This window comes from Stigmatopora nigra, chromosome 6, assembly GCF_051989575.1.
Source record: "Stigmatopora nigra isolate UIUO_SnigA chromosome 6, RoL_Snig_1.1, whole genome shotgun sequence".
NCBI classification, from domain to species: domain Eukaryota; kingdom Metazoa; phylum Chordata; class Actinopteri; order Syngnathiformes; family Syngnathidae; genus Stigmatopora; species Stigmatopora nigra.
In genome coordinates this window covers 15,324,744-15,335,235 of record NC_135513.1, presented here as the reverse complement: position 1 = coordinate 15,335,235, position 10,492 = coordinate 15,324,744, and the positions used below count along the sequence as shown (strand labels likewise).

Below are 10,492 nucleotides of genomic sequence, written 5' to 3'. Positions count from 1 at the left end.
TAGTGACGTCACATTTGTTTACTAGCTCGGGGCGTTGACATCCGCTTGCTAGCACACAATAGGACATACTACCTCCCTAACGCCGCCTTGTGTCCACGTCTCCGATATTATAATTATCTTTAACTTTAATTAGCACTCCCAAGTGTAATTGGTGCAATTATTAAAAGTGTCATGAGCATGTCGGCTAACGGATTTGACTTCACGGACGCGAGAAAAGGCGACGGACAAGCGTGAGTTCCAATAGTTAGCCAGTGATTAGCCTGTTAGCTAAGGCTATTTTTTTAAACCAACTCGTAAAATTGCTGTTTTCATTTCATGGTTTGCTTTATGGTGTCTTTTTTGGGGGGGTGTCGTAGGTCCGAGGATTCGGTGGACGCGAATGCCCGAGAAGCTAAATCACACAGTTACCGTTACAGTCTCGATTTTCCTTCCATGGGACAATGCATCATCATCAACAACAAGAATTTTGACAGCAGGACAGGTTTCTATGCTTTCAGAATTATATTTTTACATTTTGTTGGAAATATGTATACTTAAAACAAGTCTGCATTATGGCTGGCAAAACATTTATTTCTGATGTCAATTCTTTAGCTAAAGTACTAAACATGTTAAAATGTATTTACTTATATCGATGTTGGTAAAAAACTACAAAAGTCTGGCTGGTAAAAACTACAAAAATCTGGCAATGTATTTTTTTCCACCAATTTCCATGAAAAACAAGAAATGTTTGGCCCGCCATTTTAACTTACCATGATAATACAATTAGAAATGCAACATAACAAGTTATCATAATGTTACTTTATTTTGAAAGTTTTTTTGCCAACTCTGATTTTTGTTTTGTTTTTATTTTTTTATGGCAGGCATGAATCAACGCAACGGCACAGACGTGGACGCGGCCAACGCCATGCGAGTCTTCGCCAAACTGGGTTACAAATGCAAAGTTTACAATGACCAGTCAGTGGCTCAAATGAAACATGTTTTAACCTCAGGTGAGCCAAAATTATTATTTTCTTTTGTGACCAAAAAGCTGAAACGAGAACGCTTTTGTCAGTGTCCAAGGAGGATCACAGCGCCAACGCGTCGCTGGTCTGCGTGCTACTGAGTCACGGCGACGAGGGCGTCTTCTTCGGCACCGACGGCTCACTGGAGATCCGGCAGCTCACGGCGCTTTTCCGCGGCGATCGCTGCAAGACGCTGGTGGGGAAGCCAAAACTCTTCTTCATTCAGGTACACAAAAGAATTAAAAAAAAATCGGTGCCAAAGTAGCGGCCCGGGGGGCAAATCTGGCCCGCCGCATCATATTGTGCGGCCCGGGAAAGTCAATCATGAGTGCCGACTTTCTGTTTTAGTATCAAATTCAAATTAATAGTATAGATGTATATTACATGTCCTGATTGTCCCCCTTTTAAATCAATCATTGTCATTTTTTAATATTTTTTTTGTGTTTTCTGTTTGGCAGGCGTGCCGAGGCACCGAGTTGGACGCCGGCATCGAAGCGGACAGCGCCGACGACGGCATGGCCAGGATCCCCGTCGAGGCTGACTTTCTGTACGCGTACTCCACCGCGCCAGGTCTGACCGGTTCACACAAAAACATTGATTTCAAATAATCATTTTAATGCCCTTTTTATCATTTATTGGCACGCAGGCTACTACTCATGGAGGAACACCATGACGGGCTCGTGGTTCATGCAATCGCTGTGCGAGATGCTGAGCTTGTATGGCCCGACGCTGGAGCTGCTGCACGTGCTGACCCGCGTCAACCGCAAGGTGGCGCTGGACTTCGAGTCAGTGTCCCCTTCTCCGGGCTTTGACGCCAAGAAGCAGATCCCCTGCGTGGTGTCCATGCTGACCAAAGAGATGTACTTTGTGCGCTGAGTCTGCCCCATATGGAGGTGCTTTTCAAAATAAGATTTGTGTCGTGCATTTCAGGATAATTTTGCACTTTGTTAGCATTATTTTTGTCGTGTGTGTACTGTTTCACAATTTGGGGAAGTAGTGAACCACTCATCTATAAATGTTTACCAGTACTTTGACAGAGATGGGTGTCTATTTTGACTGTTTAAATTGTTTCTACGATTCTTAAACAAATGACTGAGCCAACAATCTTTCGTAAAACTGTTTTTTGTAACTGTGGCATATGCTTTCTTGAAAATACATTTTCCAAAGCTTGCCTGTCTTGTGTTAGCTACATGTGACCGCTGGGTGTCGCCGTAGTTTCATTTGAATCCTAACTGGAACGTTTTTGGGTCAGCTTTGGTTAATTTAAGGTCACTTCCTGTTAGAATTGTGGCATGATCTTCCTTTTGATTTAGGGCCATTCCCAAAACACGTTACATTCGTTTAGAATTATTTTTTGTTGATTTTGAAGCATACAACCCATTGATTTTGAGGGAAAATCCTGTTCATTTTGGAGGTCAACTATTTGGGAGCATTGACCGTTCAATTCCATTTGATCGTGGGTCACTTTTTATTGATTTCGGTCAATTTATTCCGGCGTTTGTTACTTTTCTGGACACGAGGTCTCAATTTTCCGAGCGCTCCTTGAACGCAACACCAGCCTCATCAAAACACCTGCTGCGAAAAGTTGCTTTCGTCACCACACATTCTCTTCGACTACGGTCGTCGAAATCAAAGGTAGGAAGCAAAACTCCTCACAAACTATCCCCAAAATCGACATCAATTCCTATTTCCCCACAAACCACTTCCCCTCTCAATAAAGCGGTCACATGACGGATGACATCTTCCCTTTTCGCGAGCGCCTGTCGCTTTAAGACCATCCGTCTCCTCGCTTTGTAACGGCGAGAGCCATGAGCTCATCGGCTTGCGTCGTCATGGCAACAAGGGCTGTTGCAGCACTGTCCATTGCTGACTAAAATGGCCGTCGAGCTGCCCCCCTTTTTATCCTCCCCTGCTCTTTCTCTTCTTTAGTATCGCCGGACTGGAGCAGATTGCTCGCGACACCCCCCCACACCACGACCCCCCCCCCCCCCCCCCCATACTACACACGTGCTATTTTCTGAACCCCATCCCCGCCCCCCTCTCCTCAACTCCCCCGCCTCCCAGACGCATCTCACACACACGCACGCGCACACGCACACACACCCTTCCTGGAGGTGCTGGGAGCAGCTGCAGCATTAGCGCCGTTGACTGGAGTCGAACCCCCCACCCACCCACCCACCTACCCCACAAACCCTCCACTCCCCCCCTCCTCCTGGCACGCGTTAATGAATGGATGCTATCGCTAACGGATTTTCGCTACGCTTGGATGTCTACTGACTCGATTTGTTGTGATTTTTGCAGCATTTTGGGGGATTTTTCCGTCCCTCCCCACCCTTTACGAGAGGAAAAAACCCGGACGTACGCGGATAAAAGATGGAGGTGAACGCGGCGTCCCCACCGCCGCGAGTCCGACCGTCGGGGTGATGCTTTTGCCATTTTCATCCCGGATGGGAGAGGACGGATCGTGAAAAAGCCACCCCCCCTCCTTGGCCCCCCATCCCCGGTACCCCACCCCCTCCCTGAGGTGCTGTTTGGATTGTACGTATTTGTCCCTTTTTGAGCTCCCGCCTTAATTCCCTCGGCGCCCCCGATCACCCCCCCCCCCCCCTGCATCGATCAGAACCCCCCCCCCCCAATCGGACCACCCCCCCCTCCCCAACCCACCCATCCCCACGCCGCACCGAAGCGTAATGTGCCTCCGTACGCCCTCAAACGGTGGCCGGGCGACGCCTCCCGCGCCGCCGCGCCGTCGTCGTTCCTCCAGACGCACGCCGCTTCTTCCCGCCATGTCCGGCGTGCCATCGCTCTAGCGGGACGCTGGCTTACCCCATGAGGGGGAGGCGCTGAGCCCCCCCGAGCTCGGTCCCCCCTCCCTCCCTTCCCTGGCCCCCCAACCCCCGAAAAGGCCCCAAAAAAAGCCAGGGTCTGGCCATGAAGAAGAGCCGCAATGTACGGCGGGCCTGGGCCGGCTCGGAGAAAGACGTCCTCTTGCAGAAGCAGCACCTTTCGCCCCCCCTTCCGCCCCGTTTCTCGCCGTCCCCGCCGAGTTTTCGGGCTTCAGGTGAGTGCATGGCGCGTCACCTGGAAGAACCCCGACCCAGCCTACGCGGCGGTGGCGGTTTCTTACAAATGTGGCGAGGGCTAGCGTGGCGCTACGAGCGGGTCCCCAGGCAATAAACAACTCCATATTTTGTATCCCAGAAGGTTATCTGTCAACAAGATGGATATTTGTTTTGAAAAAGGGGGTCACTGCTTTCAAAAGGACCCCAGCAAAATCTCTGTAAGCTTATTGGCTGCCAGTCTGAAGGTCCAGCGCCCTCGCTAGCCCTCTAACAAGAGCCTTTCCTGGCCTGTTTACTTAGTTTACTGGCCATAATTGATAATCATATTTGGGTGCTACTAGACGACCTGGATCCATTTTGACTGGGAGGGGCCACTAAACTAACATATGAGGTCACTTGTTGTAGATTATAGGGCAGAGACCCCAAATCTGCAGAGAGTGACCTGGAAATATCCCCAAATCAACTCTAAATGAGTCACCAAATGCCAAAAAAACAGCTGGAAAGTGCTTTAAAATTAACTCTTAATTGATTATTGTACATGACCAATTCATTTTGACTAGAATGAGTTCAATTGGGATACATATGGGGTCTCATGTTTAATTTTGGGGGCCTTATGTGGTCACACTTGTATGTTTTGCCTTGTCTCCTGTTGTTGTTTTCCTTCCCAGATCATTCCCTGTTGATTTTAGGCCTTTTCGTCACCACCTGTGACTATGAGGTCATTTTTTTCCAATTGGAAATGAATCAACAGGAAGTGGACTAGAAATGCCCTAAAAAATAAAAGCAGACGTGATCTGGAATTTCCCCCAAATCAACTCAATCGTCTAGATAGTCAAATTATTAGTATTTTTAAACATATGTTCCCATCAATGGCTCTAAATACCCACTGCCAGTCCTCCTTGTCTAAATAAATTGGACACCTATCGCTTTAAATGATTTTTTGGGGGGTATGTAATCAAAATTGTTGATTTCGCAAAATATCTGTTTTCCGTTCCGGTCTGCCGGCCAAGTATATTTGGCAACCACGCAAAGCCTTTTTTTTTTATTACCCAAAATCCCTTGCGGCGTTTACTGGGAAACGCCCACGTGAGCGTGGCGCTGACGTCATAGCGTTACTCCGCCGCCGCTGACGTCACGGCCGTCGACAAAGGCGACGACACGTGGCGCGCCGTTCTCGTGGTGGAAGCTTGCCGCAGCGGTGGCGGGCCCGAAGACGGTAGAGAGAGAGAGAGAGGAAAGCGGGGAGGGTAGGAGGGAGGGGGGAGGAGGCGGAGCCACTTTTGACCATTACATCATAGCTTTTCTCTCTCTCAGCTGATGTGTCGCCCGTGGGCATGTCGCCCGTCGGCCAGTCGCAGTTCATCCCGCTGGGCGAGATCCTGTGCCTGGCCGTGTCGGCCATGAACGCCGCGCACAAGCCCGTCAGCCAGGAGGCGCTGGTGGAGCACCTCGCCGCCGGCTTCCCAGGTGAGTAATAGTAGTAGTAGTAGTAAGTAGTAGTAGTATTCCTTGGAGTGGCTTGTCACGTTCCAATCAGTAAGAAATGGCTCGCCATGTCACTGATACTGTACCAATATCAAGCCCCATCGCCAATAGAGCAGGGGTGTCCAAGGTGAGGCCGGTGGGCCAAAAGTGGCCCGCAAGGTCGTCTTATCCGGCCCTCTGAGTGGTTGTTCTGCCCCCCAAGATCATTGTTTTTTCTATAAAAACAAACGTTTGGGAGTGGTGCTCTATTGCATTTGTTCAATCTGACGTCCAATCGGCACCCTCCATCAATGGCGACCAGTCATTCATTGGGAACCTTGAAAGGCCCCAAAAGGAACTTTTGGAAATCTCCCACAATCGGCAAGAACTGACAAACCAACAAGAAAGTCCCTCAAAACAATAGAAAATGATCCAAAATTGGCCTGTAAATCCCCTAAAATGACAAGGTAGTGACAAAATGGACTTCCGGTCTGCCATTGACAACCACAGAGGACCAATCAATTCCCTTTGGAGGCCCATCAATCCAACCACACCCATGCTTGCTAAATTTCCTAACATGAATGCTTTTCCTTTGATTGGCCCGCCTCCAATTCAGCGTATAGTTAGCTTGGATAGGCTCCAGCACCCTCCGCGACCCTGGTGAGGTTCACCGGTTACACAGGAACATTTATGAAGGAATAATAGAAGTGTTTATTTGCTACTGAGCTAATTTATGTGTTTTTGCGTTTTCCCGTAAGGCGTACCGACACCCAGCCCGGAAGCCGTTCGCCACGCCCTCAACGGACTGGTGCGGGAGCGCAAGATCTACCCGACGGCGGAGGGCTACTTCCTGGTCACGCCCCAGTCCTACTTCATCACCCCCTCTCTCATCCGAAGCAACAACAAGTGGTACCACCTGGACGACCGGCTGCAGGAGCAACAGGCCTCGTCCCCCCGCCCGCCTCCCTCCGCCTCCCCCAAGCCGGGGGAGCGACCCGCCCGCAAGAGCCGCGAGGACCCGCGGTGTCCTCGGAGGGAGGAGCCTCGAAGGGAGGAGCCTCGAAGGGAGGAGCCTCGGGGCGAGACGCCCAAGGAGCGGCGGAAGCCCGAGCCCCCCGAGTGCGGGGAGCCGTCGCCGCCCCGTCTCCGTCCGTCCACCTCGCCGCCGGAACCCGCGGACAAGGTTAAGGGGGCGGCGCCCTTCCCGTACAAGACGGACACCCTGACCAAAAAGAAAGAGGCCAACGGCGAGAAGCAGGCCAAACGTTTCGGCCTGCGACTCTTCCGCCTGAGCTTCAAGAAGGAACGCACGCGACAATTGGCCACCTTCTCGGCGCAGTTCCCGCCGGAGGAGTGGCCCCTACGCGACGAGGAGGCCCCGGGCGGCGCCGCCGTGCCCGTCCCCCGCGAGATCGAGATGGAGATCATCCGGCGAATCAACCCGGACTTGACGGTGGAGAACGTGGCCCGCCACACGGCCGTCATGAAACGGCTGGAGGAGGAACGGGCGCAGAGACGCCGGGCCGGCTCCTCGGCGCCGCCGCGGGGAGGGCGAGGCCGCCGGGGACGGGGACACCGCCGGGTCCCGCACGGAAAGTCGCGCTCGCACAGCAAGCCGAGGACTTCTCGCGGGGAGCCCTCGGAGGGTTCGGACTGGGATCTTCTCTTCATGGAGAGGGACTTTCGCTTCTTTAGCCACTCTTTGGTGCGCTCGCCGCGGGAGGCGGCGGCGTACACGCTGGAGCGGCGGCGCAGTGGCGGGGGAGCCGCCTACCTGGTCCACAGCAACCCCAACCTCGCCGAGGCCTACTGCCCCGTGGCGCCCGAGTGGGACGTTTCCGGAGAACTGGCTAAACGGCGTACGGAGATGCCCTTTCCGGAACCTTCGCGGGGAACCTGCCAGTCTCGGGTTCAGCGCAGCCACAGCCACAACCAGGACCGCAAATCGCGCCACGAGCGTTCGGACCGGGCCAAGGAACGCTCGCGCTCCATGGACAACTCCCTCCAAGGACCCGGGCCGGACTCGGAGGCGGGGCCGGAGGAACGCTCCCACTACTACACGGACGACGGCACCCTACGCGCCACGCGGCGCTCGGGGCACTTTTCCAGGATGGTCTTCTCCGCCGCCAAATTCCACGCCGATTTCAGCGCGGCCACCGACCCGGCGGCCCCGCCGGCCAAAGGGGGCGCCGACGAGTCGTCCAGGGGCAAGAGCAGGGACGGCCTCCCCACCTACGGCGAGCTGATGGGACTCATCGCTCCGCCCCCGGCCGACGACTACTTCCAGTGCAATACGTCCAACGAGACGGTCCTCACCGCCCCCTCGCCTCAGGCCAAGTCGGACTTTGACACGCCCACCTCGACCGGGGGCCGCCCACGGAAGGCCGGCTCCTCCCCGGCCGAGCGCCAGACGCCCCGGCTGAACTCGCCGCGCAAGGAAGACGCGGGACAGGCCGGGGGCGGAGGCTCGGCACGACAGACGCCGGAGCCCCCTACTGGCGCCCGCCTGACGCCGCATCAGCACAACGCGGACACCGGCGGGGGCGTCGGCTCCATCAAGAGGAAGGAAATCTTCAGCAAGGACACCCTCTTCAAACCGCCGCTGTACGCCGACGCCACCTACAGCAAGTCCGGTACATTGCGGAAGGCCCCGCACGCCAAGTCGACGGACGCCCCCGACAATCCCGATCCGCAACCGCCCTCCGGTCCATCCCCCTCGCCGGCGTTGCGCCCGCAGTCCACCGTCCCCGCCGCCTCTTTCGACTACTACAACGTCTCGGACGACGAGGAGGCCGAGGGCGACTCGCGCAAAGACTCGGCCGAGGCGGACCAGGCCAAGGAACTCCGGGAAACGGGAGGGAATGGCGCCGGGGTGGGCGGCGTTGGCGGCGGGAATGGCGCCGGCGGGGAGGGCACCATCAAATGGCTACTGGAACGTGAGAAGGAGCACGACCTGCAACGCAAACTGGAGAGCAACCTGACCCTGCTCAGTCCCAAGGAGACGGAGAACGGCGGCAGCCAGAAGTCGGCACACTCGGCGCGCTTGGACAGCATGGACAGTAGCAGCGTCACCGTGGACAGCGGATTCAACTCGCCCAGGTACGGACGCCGCTCTGCTATTGGTCGGCGTCGCTAAGATGGCCGAAGATTGGCCCCAAAACCTTTTCCACCATGCCTACCATTTTTTTCCACATATAAGCCGTATTAGTACCCCAAAAAAATCAAGGGTATGCAATACTTGCAATACCTTTTTCCACCAGTAGTGGCCAGCAAAGCAACATTGACTATTTTTCGGTTATTTTCGGTTTTGCAGTAAGAAAACAACCATTATTGGGTGAATTATTGAATTCCTTATGATTTTGACCCTAGTAGTGTGCTTTTCATCGATCAAAAATACAACTTTCTTAAGATTTTCCCTTCTAAGTATCACATTTGTAGTGCTTATTGTTTAAAACCATAAAATTTATGAATCGGGCCGCGGCTTATACGTGAGAAATAGTCTAATTTAAGGGTGTGGCTTGTAAGCAGGGGCGACTTATATACAAGTAAATCATTTTTATCGAATTGAATGCTTTTATCGTCATTATACATGACTTTTTGCCAATAGACGTCCAATCATCTTTTTTGTCCTTTTCCTGAACAGGACGCGCGAGAGCCTGGCGTCCAACACGTCCAGCATCGTGGAGAGCAATAGGCGGCAAAACCCGGCGCTGAGCCCCGGGCACCACGTGGGCGGCGCCGGACTGCCCTTCGCCTTCCGCGCGGCGGCCGAAGCGCCGGCGCCGTCGCAGGCCGACAAACTCCAGAAGCCCGCCAACTGCCTGGCCTCCATTACCAGCGTGTAGGCTCCGCCCATTCTCATTTCTTTTCTTTTTTTTGTTTTGTTTTTCTTTTTGGCTCTTCTCCATTCTTCTGGAAATGAGCGAGGAATGGCGAGACTTTACGGCGCGGTGGGCGGCGCCGCTTTTTCTGTGGCCTGACGTCCGATTGGCCGCCGCCGTCGTCCTCCTCCCGGGAACGAAGACTCGACGGATTAGCACAACGACGAAGAAGACGAAGAAGATGAGAAATCAGCTGCCGTTTGTGCGGCGCGATGCAAACCATGTAAAGTATACTCCATACTTTTGATATTTAATTATTATAATGGTGGTATTAAAGATGCTATGTGACCAAAAAAAAAGGCGCGTTTCGCCATTTCGTTCGCTGATTTGCAATATTAGAATTTAAAGTCTAGTTTAATTTATTCTCATTAACTTACAGTTAATCATAAAAGTGCGTAATTATCTTCAATTCTTATTTCTATTCCTGAATTTGTATTTATCAGGAATAGACCAGCAAATTCAAAAGTATGACAAAAAACGAATTATATATTAATTGTTAAAAATTCCATACTATTTAAAATTCATTGATATTTCGATTTATTAAAATTATATATATTTTTTCCAATTAAAAAAAAGGTTGACTTCATTGACCTTATATGTCATTTTAATTTTTAAAAATCGTTCAGATTTATTAATTTAATATTTTCATATTTTAATGCTCTTTATTATTCCCTTATGCTTTTTAAAGTATATTTCAGGTATGTAAGTATCCTTTTTGGTTTTTTTTACATGTAAAACAACGATATTGCTACTTTATATACATATAAATACTAGATTTCGTTGTATCACTGCCCTCTGCGGGACTAAAGTAGAACTACACCGCTGGAGACAACTCCCTCACATAAACGAGGCAGTGCATACCTGTCAACTGGTACGTTCTCGCCGTAATTGGTACAACTGAAAGCCCATTTTTATATTGGTACGCTGTACACATGAAAATGGTACGCTAAACGGTGATTTTGAGAAAAAAAATAAATTAAGGCACTTTCTAGCCATTTTTCACCATCCGCCATTGTTTCTTCCCGGAAACGCATGTCTGCCAAGTGATATATGTACCGGCGCCTCTGATTGGCTAAAAAAAAAA

At 51.8% G+C, this 10,492-nt stretch overlaps 2 protein-coding genes across 2 annotated transcripts; both read left to right on the top strand.

The window, feature by feature from the left end:
• The first annotated feature begins 12 nt into the window (after positions 1 to 12).
• On the top strand, positions 13 to 2,172 carry casp3a (caspase 3, apoptosis-related cysteine peptidase a). The gene is made up of 6 exons (XM_077718806.1): positions 13 to 230; positions 357 to 481; positions 861 to 989; positions 1,052 to 1,227; positions 1,460 to 1,571; positions 1,648 to 2,172. The coding sequence occupies exons 1-6, from the start codon at positions 172 to 174 to the stop codon at positions 1,875 to 1,877; spliced, it is 831 nt and encodes a 276-aa protein (XP_077574932.1). The 5' UTR covers positions 13 to 171; the 3' UTR covers positions 1,878 to 2,172.
• A 139-nt stretch (positions 2,173 to 2,311) lies between these two features.
• On the top strand, positions 2,312 to 9,826 carry LOC144198021 (storkhead-box protein 2-like). The gene is made up of 5 exons (XM_077718805.1): positions 2,312 to 2,636; positions 3,303 to 4,062; positions 5,378 to 5,530; positions 6,286 to 8,626; positions 9,171 to 9,826. Exons 2-5 carry the CDS (start codon positions 3,933 to 3,935, stop codon positions 9,370 to 9,372), a joined length of 2,826 nt encoding a protein of 941 aa, XP_077574931.1. The 5' UTR covers positions 2,312 to 2,636; positions 3,303 to 3,932; the 3' UTR covers positions 9,373 to 9,826.
• The last annotated feature ends 666 nt before the right edge of the window (positions 9,827 to 10,492 follow it).